The following is a 19418-nucleotide window of genomic DNA, read 5'->3' on the forward strand; positions in this document are numbered from 1 at the left end:
GTTGGGAGACAGTGGGTATCACCTGATACAAAGCCAGTGGAACTACTGATCCCAGGTTGAGGACTTAAGGACTGAGAGAACTGTATTTGGGCCATTTATCTGGAATTGCTTTATTACCATGGCTGTGATCAATAAAATATTGTTGCATCGTTAACCTGCCTAGGTGATTACTTACCACCCACAACCTCAGATCTTTACATCCAGTTATATGACATAGAAAGGTTTGTGAACAATAAACCTTTATATAGGTGTACTTTTGTCTTGGTCTGTCTCCTGCTCTGGTACTACAGTCGTAGGGAATAAAGGTGTGGTATAGAAGTCATGACAAGCCCTCTATGAAGATACAGAAACACTTCTAGGTGCGATGGTGTAAGTGTTCAAATCTATACAACGTTTTACTGTGTAAATCTTACCAGACAATATACCGGACCATTAGACTCACCCCAAATTTTGGGGAGGAAAATTGATTTTTTTTTAATAAAATGGTGGTGTGTCTTATAGTCCGGGGTGAGGCGGCCGTGGTGAACCGAGGTCACAGGAGGCAGGGTCACTGCTACAAGAATCTGGCGTCGGCAGGAGTGTGGCAATGCTGCGGGCCCCGGAGCCGAGAGCTCAATCTGGGCATGCGCCGCCTCCGGCGGCCATCTTTCCGAGGCCCACCGCAGGGAAACCAATGGGAAATGCGGGGACTCTGCTCACCGCCGACATTTTATGAAAGTCTAGGACCGGCAACCTCTCACACCCGGGACACCCCCTCCTCATAGCCCGTGGCCCACAGCATCGCCCCACTCCAGCCGCCGCCAGCCTCCTGCAGCAGCGACACTGCCTCCTGTGACCCCGCTCCACCACAGCCGGTAAGCTACATTCAGATTGTCAGAGGCTCCCCTATTTTCCTCCCAATACACTATACACAGTAAGGTATATATCATCTCTCCATCACTGCTACTAACCAGCCCAATCTATACTTTTCATCATTTCTAGTCCCCTTTTTCTAGTCTAATACCATTTATTCCAATCAACTCTGAAGACTGAAAAAGAAAACTGTGAACTGTTGTAATGAACAATTAAGCAAAAGTTAACGTATAAAAAGTTATCTGCAGGGGTTATTCTTATCTTTACACTATTACACAAATAAAAAGTAAAGTCACACATATAAAAAATGGAAACCCACCTAATGTTCTGTTGTGTTGCATGACCAAAGAGTTATGTGATGGTGGGGAGGGGTACGTTGGAGAGAATGGTCTTTGAAAGTGACTCATGGGACTGGCTGGGCTCCCTGAATTCCCATTAACTGTGACTGGAGTCTGTGAAAAAGAGAGAAAGTTGTTATAAAATAAGGTCAATTTAAAAGGGTTATAGTGAAGGGCAAGCAGTGGTGTTTAACTAGAAAATCAAGTCTTGCGGCTAAACCAAGCATAAAACCATCACTCCATTAGCACAACATAATCACTACACAAGGGGTAAATGTGTTAGTGCCGTATGTTATTTAGAAATGGGCAAAAACAAGCTAGACATTATAATATATTTCATTACCATTAATACAAAGCAATTCTTCTAAGTGAGCCCATTCAATATACAAGGTGAGCCATCATCATTGTACATCTATGCAAAGCATGGTACATTGTCTTCTTCCATGTACCAAATGGCTGAAGGTCAATGTTGCGGAAGTGGTTGACTTACTACATTATGGGGGGCTAAGATGTGGCCCTGGTCTCTACCCATTACCACACATTGCATTCAATGACCGGTGTCATCCCAAGCTTGTAAGAAAGAGATGACCTTACAAACTCAATGAAAGCTTTTTTTTTTGTATATCCTGTTCGCTATAAAGAAATTGAATACATAAATGAAAAGGACATTGCTCAGACCCCTTCCAATCAAACAGCTAAGGTACAACAAGGAGAACAACAAAGAAGACTTCCAAGGAAAATGAAAACTTGGCTTTCTTTATTGGTAAATCCATTAAAGTTCCATGCGTGGTTCACCGGAAACACTTCAGAGCCTATCAATGGAACCACGCATGGAACTTTAATAACAGATTTACCAATAAAGCAAACAGTTTTAATTTTCCTTGGAAGTGCCAGCATTTCTTCTTTGTTGTTCTCCTTCTTGTACGGCTGGCTGGCAGTGGAGCGGCACCGACACACATGAGTAGTGGAAAGATCGCAATACACGCAGGGAGTCCAGAAATAATGCTTTTTAAGCGATGGCAGAACCGCTCAGTCTTCCAGATGCCCACCACTGGTGTGCCCTCTATGGTTTGTGCACTGTGATGATTTTTTGTTCACCTCGTACCTTATATTATATAGTTTTAAAGGGGCATCTGTAAGGTCCACTAATCGTCTCAAATTTCCAACATTACATTAAATATTCCTATTGCTGTATTCTTATAAGTCTTTTGTGTGTCCCCAAAGGATTTTATCTTTTAAAAATGAGCTGTTAATGAACAGATGGGGTCATTGGTGGACAAGACAGTTAAGGGCCCCTGTGTAAGAATAATATGTTGGCCCTTTACAGCCCAAGAGCTCCTAAAAATGCAAAATTGCACCTGCATAGAAGTTAAAAATGGCCCCCCTTACCCTATGGCCACACAGGTTGAACTAGTGATATGTCCGCCCCTGGATGGGGGTCCCTTCCCCCGAACTAGTCTTCTAATCATGCCCCTCTGGGTGATTGAAATCATCTATACAATCCATATAGGACCAAGGGCAAGAAAGGTGCAATGCGTATGTGCGAGACTTCCATAAACTTTTTTGGGAATACAGCAATATTTAGTAATATGGGGGTGGTTTGAGACATAGGAGCTCTGACAGGTTCCATTTAAATTCTGAAGCCTATAAATGTAACATGACTCATGCTATTTTTTCCAACCATCATTCTATATATTATTGCAATGTTTCGGGCCATTACAACAGAGATACAAGTGATCTGTACTATTCATATATATCAACATGGCAACCCACAATACTGAAGCATGCACTCAGCTGACGGCATGTGCAGCACATTTAATAACTGTATATGACGCCTGCTTCTTGATGAATGATGATAAACCCACAGGCTGAAAGCAATTAAGAATATCGGCAGGCGAGGTCAATGTGCTGCAATTGCTTGCTGTTCTCACAGCTGTTATAGCATTTATTGTGTTGCGCACAGTTTGCATTATGCTTTCAACCTCAGCAGCCATCAATGCAGAGAAAAGGCTTTTATTTCTTGTATGGAGGCTTTATTAAGCCAAACATGTCACTGGGGTAAAATCCTGAATTTCATTGGTCAAGAATTCAACGTGGACAACACAGTATAATGTACAGTTCTGATGATCTATATAGTGTCGTACACCACTGCTTGCAGATAATGCCCTCACATCTGCCCCGTCTACAGAGGAGGTCACAATCTGAACATTCACACTATGCACATCATTCCTCCACTAGATCTGATCTTGGAAAAGTGAGGGGACGTTCTCTGTAAACATTGAGAGAACATCTGTTTAAAGGGATTGTCCACTACTAGGACAACCCCTTCTTGATCTCAATGTTTGGCTACGATAAAATAAAGCCTATACTCACCTCCCGTGCTGGCGCTGTTCCAGAGGTGTCAGCACTCACAGTCCCGGGGTTCACGTGAGTTTGTTATTTCGTGTGAGCCGGAGCCCAATCAGCGCCGGTGTCACTGTCTCTGCCTTCATACGAATTGAACATGAAGAGGAAGTCAGATCAGCTCTTCCTGTTCATTTAGAACGAAGGCGGGGGACTGGGACGTCAGCACTGATTGGGCGCCATGATCATGTGTCACCACAACTGCACGAGAGCCCCGGGATCACGAGTGACCACTCCGCTGGAACAGTGCTGGCACGGGAGGGGAGTATAAGCTTTTTTTATTTTAGCTGGGCCAAACATTTAGATCAAGAAGGAGTTGTCCTAGTAGTGGACAACCTCTAAGTTGCCACAATGAGTTTTTGGTGAGTTTATTGATGCTGCGTATGTTCGCTGAGCAAAAAAAAAAGCAGCATCTTAGGGTATGTGCACACGTTAAGTATTTGCTGCAGAAATTTCTGCACCATTTCTGCTTCTTTTGGGAGGAAAAATGCAGTGTAAAATACGTGCAGTTTTTGGCACAGTTTTACATGCTTTTTTGTTGCAAATTTTTCCCCATTCATTTGTATAGATGAAATCTGCAGCAAAAACGCTGAAAGAATTGACATGCTGCAGATTTAAATCTGCTCCAAATCTGTAAGTAAAAAATAAGCAATATGTGCATGAGACTTCAGGAATCTCATTCTAGGACTAGAAAATCCTTCAGGGTTTTTGACAAATTGTGTAGAAGAAAACAAGACACAATTGCAACGTGTGCACAGACCCTTAGATTTCCAGCAATGTGGATAGGATTTATAGAAATCTCATGCCCACTGTACTTTTTGTTTTTGCTGTGTAAACTGACCTGCGGTGCATGTTAGAAATTCGCACAGTGGCAATTTCTCCTGCGGGTGCGCGGTGTTCTATGTGCAGATTTTCCCCAGAAAATTGCATTAGATGCGAAAAATCCACAGGTAAGAAATGCATATGTGTTTTTAGTGTGTTTCTGCTGGGAAACGCACTAAAAACACATATAACCCGCACATGACTATCAATAACATTTTGACAAAGCCAAATACCAGGAAGTATAAAAGACAAAGCAGCTTTATTTAAAACCAGACACACGAAAGAGAGACAAAAACTGCAGCATCAAAAACGTGATGAAACCAAATGTAAAAAAAAAAACACAACTCAAAAATGCAATGAAAGAATTGCAAGTAACCTAATTTACATAATAGGTACAGAAATGCTGCGGAAAATCAGAAATGTCAAAAACTCACCAAAAAATACTCATCATGGAAACATAGCCTTAAACTCCATGCAAATGTGTCTGTGGTCAAATTCAACCCTAGATCGGCCCGCAGGATCCATATGACACATCTGAAATCTAAAACTAATTAAACACTCATTACAGTTGTGGGCCAGCTGAAGATTTCGCATTATGACCCACGAGCTTCAAAGTGCGCGACTGTGCAGGGCAGCAGTGATAACTAATCTCTGAACTGTCCTCATGCTGCCCACAAATAAACTGCTTGTTTCACGCAGTTTATTAGCAAGGAATTGTCAAAAGTTTAAATCTCTCATTGTACATAGTGCATATGTGGCACCCCAGGGGTCTGGTTTCCCACAGTAATGTAATGTTATGTCTGAGAGCAGGTGGGAGGTCCTTTGGTCAGGGATCCTGTGCATGCCACACCTCCTGCCCAGTCTTGGGAGGGGAAGAACTTCCCCTATATAAACCCGGGGCTGAGGCAGGGTGAGGAGTCAAGGAGAGTAGAGACGAGAAACAGTCATAGGAAGAAACAGCAGAAGCTCAGTGGGAGCAATACTACTACGAGTCAGGGGCTGGCAGCTGCAGAGCTCGCCCTGACTGAGAAGCTTTCTTACCGGACCCGGCGTCCGAGGCTGTGGGGACTAACTCTTACCCAGCAGCAGAAGCCGACCGGCAGGGGATTTCAGGTCCTCAGGCCCAGAAACCCGAAGGCAAGGTCACACGCGTGGGACCAGCACCGCCATCGTGGAGCGGAAGCCATTAGAAGGCCCCGAGTCACCGGCCATACGGGTGAGCACCACACGGCACACTCAGGGACGTGGGCTACTTATATCCGCTTCTAGCAAGGTAGCCAGAAGAGTACAGTCAGTTTGGGAGGCCTACAACTCCGCCTGGCCAGGGGAGATCCCATCTGCTCAAGGACTGACCAGGCCCCGTTCGCTAGCAAGTATTCCGGGAGGGTCTATCGTTGTTACCAGTAAAGACCCTGAATTACACCGCACCGTCTCTGAGTGGTTCCTGCTACCCCCATCTTCCACGTCGGCTGCCCTGAGGCCATACCCCTCCCGTTGGGGGTTATACTATCACGCTGCACAATTCTACACCGGCCTCAGCGGTCTGCCCTGCAGCGGCAGCTCCATAGCTGCAAATCAACGGGTGGCGTAGTCGACACTCAAATAACACCTATCAAGACTGCCGCACACTGAGTTTGACTCCCTGGGCACGGACCGGGTCCCCGCCACTCGGAGACTACAACCCTCATCTGATCCGGTTCCGGGTAAGCCCCCGTGCGCGAGACGCTGCGCGACACAGCAGGCCCAGGGGCGCGTCAACTTTGGCGTAGTCGGCAGGATTTCGTGCCCGCAACCACCGGGTACTGCGTGCCTGAAAAGCAAAGACTGTTCAAACTTACCAGTGGTGAGGTTTCCCGCCATCCGGCGCCATCTTCTGCCTTCTTCCCGCCATCCGCGAAGTTTTCCCGCCATCCGGCGCCATCTTCGGCCTTCTTCCCGCCATCCGTGGAGTTTTCCCGCCATTGGACGCCATCTTGAGGACGCCGCGCGGGAAGAAGAGGGGCGTGGACTCCGAAAGCGCGCGAGAACTGAAGCCCCGCCTCACATCCGGACGTTGTGTAAGGTCCTGGAAGGAGCCCAGCAGACGCCGACGTCACCGGAGCGCGACGGAAGGTCCTCAACCCTGACGATCTACTGCGGAGCCGCGGCCTACGGAACAGGATCATCGCAAGGTAGGCCACGGTCCACTAGGGGGGAGGAAGATGTCGGATGCGGAGGAGAGCTTCACTGCCTCAACCCCCGCCAGCGCCACCGCTGCTGCAGTTATGCCCTTCACCATGCCCTATATCCCGGGAGCAGCTTGGCTACCCCAGTACTCAGGGGAGTCACATACCCTGCATGACTTTAGAGAAAAGCTGGATAGCCTCTTCCAGGTGTACCCCCTCACAGAAGAGCAAAAAGTGAGCATCCTGGTGGCCCAACTAACCGGGGCAGCCAAAAGGGAAGTAAAATCCTGGCCACCTGGGAGGAAGACTGTCGCAGGGATACTAACCCGGCTGAAGGATACCTTTGATACCCGCACCTCAGCCGAGATTAAGCTTAGATTCTACGGGTGCAAGCAGCGAGCGCATGAGAGTATAAGGGACTATGCACTAAACCTACAAGAGGCCCTGAGGGCCATTAAGCAGACCGACCCTGATGGAGTGGGAAACGAGGACAGGCTGTTGACCGAACAATTTATAGAGGGACTATATTGTAATGCCCACCGAACCCAGTTGCGGGCGATGGCCTTACAGGATCCCCATCTGGGCTTTGCACAGTTCAAGGACAGAGCCATCCGGGTGCTCCGAGAACCGGCACCGGGTGGCGTTGTGACCCACAGGCGCCCAGCTATCACTTACCACCAGGAGGCGGCGCCCTTGTCGGCAGGGCCTGTAGGAGCTGATGCGCAGGCTTTGGACAATGACCCGGCTCCAGACCTACACCATCAGGTCCAAGAGCTAGCTAAGAGCGTTGCTGCGCTAACCCGAACTGTGCAGTCTTTACAGGTTTCCACCCCAGGGAAGATCCAGCTGGCATCCGGACCGGAGGACATCCCGTGGCGTCGACCAAGGAGGACCCCACCGGCCAGAGGAAGACCCAGTGACCGATACAGCGAAGACGGACGACCCATCTGCCGCCTCTGCAATCAACCCGGACATATGGCAAGGTACTGTTCTTTAAACGGGCACATCCTGGGGTAGAGGGCCAACCCCCAGGAAAAAGATCACCAGGCCCATCGAACTGGCGCGACAGATATGTGGGAGGACGTTCAGTCTTGCCTGTGGTACTGGATGGCATTCCCATGAGTGCCCTACTGGACACCGGGTCACAGGTCACCACCATCCCGTACGTGCTCTTCAAGCAGTACTGGAATGACTCGGATATTACCCGCTACCCTGACGACGACTTGAGTATCATCGCCAGCAATGGCCAGCCCGTGCCACAGATCGGATTTAAAGAGGTGACCATCAAAATCGGTAGAGTCGAACTGGCAGCACAGGGACTGATCATTGTAGATATTGACAAACATGAGAGTCACCCAAAAATAACTCTAGGAACTAATGTAATTGAAAATTGTCTTGCAGAGGTGATTTTCCTTTTACAGCAGGTTGCCAAGAACGCCAGCTCCGGCGAGCAGCGGGTGCTCCAGAAAGAGATCCGGGCACTGATGCGACGGCAACAGGTGGAACTCTCCGGCGGTGAGATTGGTAGCGTAAGAATGTGTGACCCTTTTCCTATTGCCATGCCCCCAAAAAGTGAAATGATGATTTGGTGCCGGGCAGCTATTGGTCTGAGAGGTAGGGATTACCAGGCAATGGTAGAACCAGTTTACTCGGACAGTAGGCCCACCATTTTGACAGCACGGGGGGTGGTTGATGTACGCCATGGGAGGGTGCCCGTTCGCATAATAAATATCGGGGAGAGGGAAGTGTACCTGCCCCGGTATGCCACGCTAGCCAAATTATATACCATTAACCAAAATTCTATACAATCTGTGGAACCCTTGCCTCCATCTCACCCGGAGGAAGGTAACGGCTCTAAGAAAAACATGGAGGACTGGTGTCAGCAACTACATCTGGGTACTGACTCCACTCCCGCACACCAGAAACAAGGAGTCTATCGGGTGGTTCAAGAGTACGAGAGAGTGTTCAGTAAACACCCGTTAGACTTCGGGCGAGTCAAGGGGGTAGAACACCACATCCCCACGGGAGACCATCCTCCTATAAAAGAGAGGTATCGACCCGTACCCCCTGCCCACTACCAACACGCCAAGGGGATGCTTAGAGACATGAAGGAGGCTGGGGTGATCAGGGATAGCTGTAGCCCCTGGGCAGCTCCACTAGTCTTAGTCAGAAAAAAAGACAACACCATGAGGATGTGTGTAGATTACCGGAAAATCAACCGTATCACACACAAGGATGCGTACCCCTTACCAAGGATAGAGGAGTGATTGGCCGCTTTAAGATCTGCTAACTTCTTCTCTACCTTGGATCTCACTAGCGGGTACTGGCAGGTTCCTGTAGCAGAGGCGGACCGGGAGAAGACCGCATTCACCACCCCGATGGGACTTAGCGAGTTCACCTGCATGCCGTTCGGACTCTGCAACGCACCAGGAACCTTCCAACGACTAATGGAGTGTTGTCTGGGCCACTTCGAGACGGTCCTGTTGTACCTGGACGATGTCATCGTATATTCCAAGACGTATGAGGACCACCTGAAACACCTGGCGGAAGTGTTCGAAGCTCTGGCGAGTTACGGCCTAAAGGTGAAACCCTCCAAGTGTCACCTCCTGAAACCAAAGGTGCAGTACCTGGGACACGTGGTGAGCGCTGACGGAGTGGCTCCCGACCCTGATAAGATCACCGCAATTAAGGAATGGCCAAGCCCCTCCAGCGTAAAAGAAGTGCGGCAGTTCCTCGGGTTGGTAGGCTACTACCGAAGGTTTATTCCCGGTTTCACCAAAAAGGCAGCTCCTATGCAGGACCTCCTGATAGGCCAGTCCCGGAAGGCCAAGAACCAGAAGCCGCCCTTCAAATGGGAGGAGCTGGAAGAAGAGTCCTTCCGCCAGCTGAAGATGGCCCTCACGGGGGACGAAATCCTGGCGTACCCGGATTATAGCCAGCCCTTTATCCTCTACACCGACGCCAGTAACATCGGGCTAGGAGCCGTACTGTCCCAGATCCAGCAGGGGAAGGAACGAGTAATCGCCTATGCCAGCCGAAAGCTGCGACCCACCGAAAGGAACCCCGAGAATTACAGCTCATTTAAGCTAGAGTTCCTGGCCGTAGTATGGGCAGTCACCGAGCGCTTTAAGCATTACCTCGCTTCTTCCCGGTTCACCGTGTACACGGATAACAACCCGTTGACACACCTGGACACGGCAAGACTCGGTGCCCTGGAGCAGAGGTGGATGGCCCGTCTGTCCAACTACGAGTTCACAATCAAATACCGGGCCGGACGCTCCAATACCAACGCGGACGCCCTGTCCAGGATGCCCAACCTGCCGGACGAAGGAGAAGATCCGGAGGGACTGGAAGAAGTTGAACTCCCTGCGTTCCACCGTCATGGGACTATCCAGTATTCCCACCGGGTAAGGAGTAAGCAGGCTGCTACGTTGAACCCCTTACCTCACTACAACTGGGCGGAAACGCAAGACAGCGACCCTGCCGTCCGACTGGTGAAGGAGATGCTGACTCGCCCGGAGGCTTGCCTTGAACCAGACGCTCCAGAGGAAGCCAAACAACTATGGGCAGAGAGGAGTCGACTGTTCCTTTACAAGGGGAAGTTGTGCCGCAGAATGGTTAACTCCCGGACGCATGAACTACTCTGGCAAGTAGTGGTGCCACGAAGAGACGCAGCCATGGTGATGGAGGCATACCACGACGGAGCTGGACACTTCGGGTGGAAGAAGCTGGAGTTCCTGCTGCGCGAGCGATTCCACTGGGTAGGCATGAGGGGAACCATTGAGAAGTGGTGCAGAGACTGTGGCCCGTGCAACCTAAGAAGGAAGGACCGTGCCAGCCAGAAGACTCCCCTGCAGTCCATCGTCACCCGGCAGCCGTTGGAACTGGTAGCCTTGGATCATGTAAAACTGACCCCAAGCAGAAGTGGCTACGTCTACGCACTAACCATCGTGGATCACTACTCCCGGTTCTTGGTTGTCGTCCCCGTCAAGGACTTAACAGCTCGGACAGCAGCATTTCTGCCGTCCACACGGGTACCCGGACCAAGTGTTGACAGACCAGGGACCTGCCTTTGAAGCGGAGGTCTTCCAAGAATTCTGCACTCTGTATGGCTGCCGGAAGATAAGGACGACACCCTATCATCCGCAAACTAATGGACTTTGTGAGAAAATGAACCAGGTGGTAATGGATCTTCTGAAAACGTTGCCCCTGGAAGAACGCAGTCTGTGGCCTGAGAAGCTGCCCGATCTGGTGGACCTATACAACCACATCCCGGTAGGTTCCACCAACTGTACCCCGGCTTACCTAATGAGGGCAAGACCTGGTAAGTTACCTGTTGACCTGGAAATGGGAGTCCTGACACCCGAGGACACTTCACCAGAAGCAGACTGGGACACAGAGAGGTAGCAGCAGTACCGGAGAGTACAGGAGAGCGTGGAGCGAAGTCTCTGTCAGGCTAGGGAAAGACAAGAGAAAACTTACAACCAGTATGCTCCCGCTGTTCCCCTGGTACCCGGAGAGCAGGTCTTGAAGAGGAAGAGACGGCTCCACAAGTTGGACGACCAGTGGGAGAAGGACCCGTACACCGTACTGCCCTCAAGCCACGAGAACCCGAAGGTTTGTACCATCAGTAAAGACGGAGGGGAAACCACAGCCATTGTATCCCGGGACCACCTGAAGAAGTGTCCCGAACAACTGAGGAACCTTGAAGAGGAACCAGAAGACCATCGACCCGTAGAGGAAAGGGAAGATATGGTTAGTACTGTGCTCGGGGACTTCCCTCGGTCTTGGACTCAAGTCAATGGTGCAGTTGTGGTACCCGTACTCACCTTCCTCCAACCAGCATCCCAAGCACCTACGGAGCAACAGGTAGAGCTGGAAGAACAGCCGGTCCAGGAGGCAGAAGACCCCACACCCGCAGACCAGGAGGATCAACCCTCTGCTTGCAGTGAGCCTGCCATATCCCTAGTGAGCCAAAGAGCCGGTAGACAGCTGCCCAGTTTACCCTTGACAGCTCCTACACCCTGTAGTTCAGGGCTAGACAGTCAGCTCCGTAGGTCCACTAGGGCCACTAGAGGCCAGTTACCCGCACGTTGGAGGATTTGAAGTGTATAAATTGTTTTATTTATGTTTACCTGTGTATTGTTGCTTGTGTATAATTTTGTGTTTCTAGTTATTTGTAGGAGTCCTTGGTGGATTTACCGGGAATCCTTTGTACATAGTTGGAGCGTAACCCAGGACGGACTAAAGACTGTTAAGGACTCGGGGCAGGACAAACCCCTACCTGGTTACGTCTCCCTGTTTTGGTGAAATGGACACCTTGCTTTTCTTCAAAGACTACACCCGGTTACGGACATGCCGTGACCACCTTTATGTGTTTCTTCTTATTGTACTATTATTGTTGTTATATCTTGTTATGTTTTTCTAAGATATGTTTAGTCCCGGAGTACTAAATTTCACTAGGGGGGAATGTGGCACCCCAGGGGTCTGGTTTCCCACAGTAATGTAATGTTATGTCTGAGAGCAGGTGGGAGGTCCTTTGGTCAGGGATCCTGTGCATGCCACACCTCCTGCCCAGTCTTGGGAGGGGAAGAACTTCCCCTATATAAACCCGGGGCTGAATCAGGGTTAGTCAGTCAAGGAGAGTAGAGACAGAGAAGCAGCATAGGAAGAAACAGCAGAAGCTCAGTGGGAGCAATACTACTACAAGTCAGGGGCTGGCAGCTGCAGAGCTCGCCCTGACTGAGAAGATTTCTTACCGGACCCGGCGTCCGAGGCTGTGGGGACTAACTCTTACCCAGCAGCAGAAGCCGACCGGCAGGGGATTTCAGGTCCTCAGGCCCAGAAACCCGAAGGGAAGGTCACACGCGTGGGACCAGCACCGCCATCGTGGAGCGGAAGCCATTAGAAGGCCCCGAGTCACCGGCCATACGGGTGAGCACCACACGGCACACTCAGGGACGTGGGCTACTTATATCCGCTTCTAGCAAGGTAGCCAGAAGAGTACAGTCAGTTTGGGAGGCCTACAACTCCGCCTGGCCAGGGGAGATCCCATCTGCTCAAGGACTGACCAGGCCCCGTTCGCTAGCAAGTATTCCGGGAGGGTCTATCGTTGTTACCAGTAAAGACCCTGAATTACACCGCACCGTCTCTGAGTGGTTCCTGCTACCCCCATCTTCCACGTCGGCTGCCCTGAGGCCATACCCCTCCCGTTGGGGGTTATACTATCACGCTGCACAATTCTACACCGGCCTCAGCGGTCTGCCCTGCAGCGGCAGCTCCATAGCTGCAAATCAACGGGTGGCGTAGTCGACACTCAAATAACACCTATCAAGACTGCCGTACACTGAGTTTGACTCCCTGGGCACGGACCGGGTCCCCGCCACTCGGAGACTACAACCCTCATCTGATCCGGTTCCGGGTAAGCCCCCGTGCGCGAGACGCTGCGCGACACAGCAGGCCCAGGGGCGCGTCACATACAAAACACATGATATTTAGGAATATTCTGTTTGTTTTTGTGGAGACCACAAGCTGGAGTAGGGGGTCTGATAGGTCAGTCTATCTCGAAAAAATATGCAAATGAAACCTGTCATATAAAAAAAACACTAATAAACTGCAAATATGGGGTAACTCTGGAGGTCAATAGCGTTCTGAAGCTGCCCGGCACCTGCACTGAGAGCCCCGCTGCCAGGAGGAAATTAACTTCATTCCTCCCAGCAGCCTTGGACTTTCAGTCATAGAGGAGGCGCTGGCACAGCTTCAGTGCATAGTGGACGGTGGCTGTAACCGCACCCCAGCACTGACTGACAGCTGGTTCAGCATTAGGCTAGGGTCACATCACTATATTTTCTCTCATCCATATCTGCAGGTTATTAGCATTTTTTTAATAAGACAGGTTCCCTTTAACTATCCCCAAATAGAGAGGAAAACGGTCTTAGGCCACGGCCCCACTATCAGTATTTGGTCAGTATTCAGTCAGTATTTTTTCTCAGGAGTGGGACCCAAAACCAGGTGAGGAACAATCAGAGAAAAGGTATAATAGAAACAAGTCACCAATTCTGCATTTATCATCCACTTCTGGTTTTATCTCCCCACTCCTGAGAAAAAATACTGACCGAATACTGATAGTGGGGCCGTGGCCTTACTCTTCTTCTCATTGCAAGCAGCTACCCTATAAATCAGTGTTCGATCCTTTATCAAGCCTTGCCACATGACTAATATCCAAAGGGGTTGAAATTGATCTATAGGATACAATAGCTACGTAAAGGTTTGTGCACAAGATGGTGTTTTTCTTGGAGGGTCTTTCTTTGGTGTTTTTTCCATCAATCTTGCAACACTTTCACTTCCGGAGTCTTTATTTTGGAGTATAAGCCTAGAATAGTGTGCGGCTTCCAAACTTGGAACATGCTACTTCTTTTAATCGCTTCCCAGCTTTCAAAGCCTGCAGCTGTTTAAAGACTGAACATGTGCAAAAGCAAGTCATTTTTACATTGCTGTGTTCATCGTTTGCAGCGTTTTTTAAGAGCTTTTTCCGGCAGTTTGCTGGTGAAATTTGCCTGAAAAAATATCATGTGCACATAACCCAATAGATGGCACTGGAGAGTTTTCTTTCTTCCTGGAGAGCAAATATGCACTGGGATATAAAACACCCAATACCTACAGTATATTACTGTTAGGCTATGTGCCCACGATGCAGAAATGCTCAGGATTTTTTCCTGAGCGTTTCTGCATCTCCCTGGCAGAAAAAAACACATGCGGATTGTACATGCAGATTGTACATGCGGATTGTACATGCGTTTTCCTGCCAGGGACATGCGGAAATGGAGCGGTTACCCACTGACATTTCCGCATGCGGATAGACAAGCGCTTTCCAAGCGATTAGCATCACTTGGAAAGTGCTTGTGACAACTAGGTCACACTATATAAATCCATGCAAACAGCATGGATTTATATAGTGTGACCCGAGAGAGTGGTAAAAATAAAAAAATAAATGTATACTTACCCTCCGATGGCCCCCGGTGTCCTGCTCACTCGGTTCTCCCTTGCCGGCAACAGTGAATTGAAAGACCTGCCGACGTCAGCGTCACGTGACCCGTCACATGACTCTGATGTCAGTGCAGGTCCTTCAACTCACTGCGCGGGCCGACAGAAGGTAAGTATACATTTATTTTTTATTTTATTCTTTTTTTTACAGATTTTTTAATGGTACCTGGGTGTGGAGGAGAGTCTCCTCTCATCTACACCCGGGTACCATCTGCACATTAGAACGCTTGGATTATGCATCTACATATACAGTGATGCGTAATCTGACTCGCCCCCTGGGCCGCGGGGTACTCGGGACTGGGCTTCAGGACAATGCTGGGAGTAGTAGTGGTGACCCGGTCCCGTGGCTCAGGGTGGTCAGACCAGTGGCAGTCTTTTATATGTTTTAGGTAATGTCTGACTACGCCACCCATGGATTGCGGCTATCATGAACCGCCGCTGTAAGGCAGTCCCCTGAGGCTGATGGTGAGTGCAGCTGAGTTAGTATAACTCCCCACGGGAAGAGTGTAGCCCCAGGGCAATGTAGTAGATGGAGGGGGTGATGGTGCAGGGAGTCCCAGTACCGTTAGTGCTGGCAAAGTAAGAATCACAAAGACAACGTGTTGCAGTCCAGGGTCTTTTACTCACAGTTCGTATACTCCAAGCCACTTCTGTACAGGTAGTGACAAACCAAGCCGTGCTGCGTCCACCAGGTGAGGGACTCGGTCAACCCCCAGGCAATTCTGGAGTATGGCACAGGACTCCCTTCTATCCTTCCTCTGGCTTGTGCCCCACCAGTGACCAAGCTTTTGTCCAGCTGCCGCGGATCTATGCGGGTAAACGTGGGCCCCGTTTCCCGCTATCCTATATGGTGCCTTCCTAGCAAGGTTTAGCAGGGGGTCGCACCAAGTGATGATCACGACCTCCGGTTCTTGGCTGAGGATTATTTGCCTCCACCAACTTGGGATCCGGTACCCTTTTCTTGCCTGACCCGTCACCCGTAATTTCCTGGGTCCTTAGGGTCCCTTCTGCCTTCTTGTTTCTGAGTCCTTCTGTTTCTCTGTCACTCCTCCTCCTTTCCTGTTCCTTCTTCTCCTCCTTCCCTTGGCCTCTTCTCCAGGCCTACTTCTCCATCTCCTCCCAGGCTCCGGCCTTCACCCTAGGCCTGCCTTTGAGCAGAGCTCCTACAGAGCCTCCGCTCCCTGTCTTCTCCTCTCACTGTACTTCACTCGACTGACTACTGTCCTAAGATGGTGCCCACCTTTTATACCTCCCCTCTGAGTGTGAGCTCAGGTGACCAGCACCCAATGAGCTCCTACCTATGCTCAGAAACCATCCCCTCCTGCTCCTACATCACTGGGCTTTCCTCCTCCCTCCCCACTCCAGCCAGGGACATGGTCTGTCGTGTCTGCATTACTGTATAAATGGGAGCACCGTTGAGCTGTCACCCCGGAAAAGGGGTGTGTGTGATGCATGCAGCTAACTGAGCCCTGGTCCATACTCCATCCTTACCCGGGAGTGGAATACCACACCTCTGGTTGAGGTGCAATACCCCTGTAGCGGCCGAAACCTCGGGGCGCTACAAATCCATGCGGTCTAATGTAAGTCAATGGCGGCGAAGACGCAGCACTTCCGCAAAATAATTGGTAGTGCTGCGTTATTTTCCGCAATGATAATCCGCAGCATGTGCACAGCACATGCGGATTATCATTGGGGAACATTGCTGCCCTTCTACCATGCGTCTTTAATGCATTTTTAATGCGTTTCCGCAGCTGCAAAAACGCATTAAAAACGCATCGTGTGCACACAGCCTTAGGCTACGGTCACACTATCAGTATTTGACCTCAGTATTTGTAAGCTAAAACCAGGAGTGGAACAATCAGAGGAAAAGTATAATAGAAACACGTCACCACTTCTGTATTTATCACCCACTCCTGGTTTTGGCTACAAATACTGAGGTAAAATACTGATCAAATACTGATAGTGTGGACATGGCCTTACTGTATATGCAAGAAAACTAACTGCTTGCATCAAGTGGCACTCTGGTGCTTTATTCATTAGCTCTCCCCTTAGCCATTGTTATTATATGTAGAGTGCACTTAGTGAAATAATTGAAGCACCACTCCAGCGTTTTTTTTATTGCAGCGCTGGAGTGGTGCTTCTAATCTAAGTTCCTTATACTTCTGTGGCGCTCCTGCGGGTCCAGTTGCCACAGAGGTACTGCATCTCATCCAGAGGTGTGATACCCCACTCTCCGGTAAGGAGAGAGTACTACCTGGGACCCACACACCCACATCCAACACACTCCACTTCAGTAGGGAAGGGCGAGATTGCTCCTAAGGAAGAGCACAGTCCCTGGTCCCTAGCTGGAGGGTGGAACTAGGTAGAGGAGGTGGGTGGAGGAAGTAGATCAGTGGAGCGCAGAGAGAGCAGGAGTATAAAAAGGAAGGTAGAAAGTTCTAGAGGGAGTGGAGAGGCCAGTCTCCTGTTCCCTGGAGGTCAGTTTTGCTCAGGGGATCAAGGGGAGCAGTTCGGTCCAGTCTCCTGCTCCAAACACTGGAGCAGGAGTGCAGAAGGAGTTGGGAGCTGGGAGCTCAGGAGGAGCTCTGCTCAGGAGAAGGAAAGAGAGGAAAGAAGACGGGAGCAGTGAGGAGGGCTCCAGAGAGACAGAGGGGATCCCAGGGGCACGGTGAGTGCGGATGCCACCCGTGCGCCCGAATTCACGCTGACGTGGAGGGATCAGGCCGCAGTAGGGGACCAGCCCCAGCCTAGTGGAGTACTTTAGGTCTCAGCTAGCAAACCGGAGGCTGCAGCACTTCAGGTGCTGTAGCCATACTCCACACTTAATTGCCAATAAGGTGGCCGTAGAGGACCAAGGGGACCAAGAGGACGTCGCCCGACAAGGCCCGCGGCCACTGGCTTGGGACACTGAGTGTGAGGCGCAGGGCAGGAGGGTGACCTGGAGACCAGGTGACAACCTGGAGAGGTACACAGAACGGGGTCCCGTCCAAGTGCTCCTGAGATACCTGAGAGTTTGCTGGATCACTTCCCCGGAGGACACAGGATGATGTGGGTGGTTACAAACCGGAAACTGTAACCTGGAGAACTGAACAACTGTGAGTAAAACCTGAAGACTGCACCCCACTGTGTCCTTGAATAATTGCTGCGCCATCACCAGCCCTGCACTACACAGCACCAGCAACATCTACCTCCACAATTCATCATATACTGCCCTGGAGCTTAGCTCTGCCTGTGGAGAGCTGACAACTCTGCTGCGTCACCATCAGCTCCAGTGGATCAGCACCGCAGCGGCGGCCCCATATAGCCGCATACCACAGGTGGCGTCACGAACATTATTCCCAAAAACTTTATTCCCCTTTTCTTTATCTTTATTTGACCGCCCAGGGCCACGGACCAGGTCACTGCCACCGTGACTACCCCGAAAAAGACCGACACGGCTACTGAGTACCCCCCGGCCCCCAGGGGGCGCGTCATTTACTGGCAGCCATCTTCCTCTTCTGTAGCTGCTGCTCCCATTGGTCTCCAGCAGTTTGTCACCCACTTGATCGCTCCAGTGTTTGTTGGACAAGCTGTAGGTCACTTTTCAGTGCAAGTCTATGAGAGCCTGGTTCTGGCTATTACATTGAGCGCGTGTGATCGTTACCTCTGATTTCTGGTCTGTCAGAAGTTGTGGAAACAAAATGGTGAAGCGGGACCAGAGCAGCACCAATAAAAGGAGGAGATGACAGTGGGTAAGTATAAGTCTCGCATAAGGGACCTTAGATTAGAAGCACAATGAAAAAAAAATGGTGGATTGATACTTTAATGATCTCTACCTTCCCTGTGATCCCAGGGTTACCCCAATCCTCTTCTGAGCACACCACAGATTTGACGACTAACACTGCGTCTTCCATGTGGTCCTCACGATTAGGTTTTTGGTGAGGCTTTGATGTTGCAGATTTTCTGCACCATTTCTACATCCATTAAGTAAGATAGGTTACTTGTACTTTATCAAAAAACTCCAGGTTCAAAAACTCACCAAGAACTCATCGTGGGAACCTATCCTAAGTCACTTTTTCCATACAAGTGTATGAGACTGGTATAAAGGCTCTCATAGACTCCCTGTGAGAAAGCAACTCCTGAGCCACACCGAAGATGCTGGGGAGAGCCGGCCAGACAGAACTGTGGTCACAAGAAGATCGGAACGGCACTGGGAATGGGAAAAGACGTTGATCGGTAAGTACTTTAATACATGTACTATGCCCATAATAACAATGGCTAAGGAGGTAGATGATATAAAATAAATGCTACTTTCAGAGGCAAAAATATGTATAAATTGCTCTCGCTGTGGAAAAATGCATCTGTTTTGCTTTACATGCAGACCAAGCTCTGTTAGTACAAACCTAAACTGGATTCCTTAAAAGAACACATTGAAAAACATCACTAGCAAACAGCTCTGATATTCCTTCATAGACACATTAAATACTGCAGACAAATATCATTTTCCTCTTATCACAGCGAATACTGTAGTTCTGCATGAAGGTCCACCATATTAGGTAAAGCTTACTCGGCATTTCAGCTTTGTAATCACAAAGCAAACCTGAGAATCCGAGGACTAATCTGTAATCAGATATATTTGACTTTCCATGCTCCAGTTCACACCCCACATCTGTGTAGTCCAAAAATGCTTAGAATTCACAGGCTGGAAATCCAGCAAAGCAAGAAGTGGGCCCCAGAATATTACCATGACTCTCATTCTGGAGTTTAGAATATTTCCCAAACAATATTCTACAAACTATATGGCGGAGTGTTCCTT

General features: G+C 49.7%; 1 protein-coding gene across 32 annotated transcripts in view; it reads right to left on the minus strand.

Annotated features, from left to right (window-relative positions):
* Positions 1 to 19418, minus strand: part of SORBS2 (sorbin and SH3 domain containing 2) — a 417459-nt gene that overhangs the window by 136631 nt on the left and 261410 nt on the right. For all 32 annotated transcript variants that reach the window (XM_073645333.1, XM_073645328.1, XM_073645327.1 and 29 more), the window contains one exon: positions 1172 to 1304. In XM_073645333.1, coding sequence (XP_073501434.1) covers positions 1172 to 1304 — 133 coding nt within the window. The remainder of the gene's footprint in view (positions 1 to 1171; positions 1305 to 19418) is intronic.

This window comes from Phyllobates terribilis, unplaced genomic scaffold, assembly GCF_046119375.1.
Source record: "Phyllobates terribilis strain yellow unplaced genomic scaffold, ASM4611937v1 Scaffold_1__5_contigs__length_1240528914, whole genome shotgun sequence".
NCBI lineage: Eukaryota > Metazoa > Chordata > Amphibia > Anura > Dendrobatidae > Phyllobates > Phyllobates terribilis.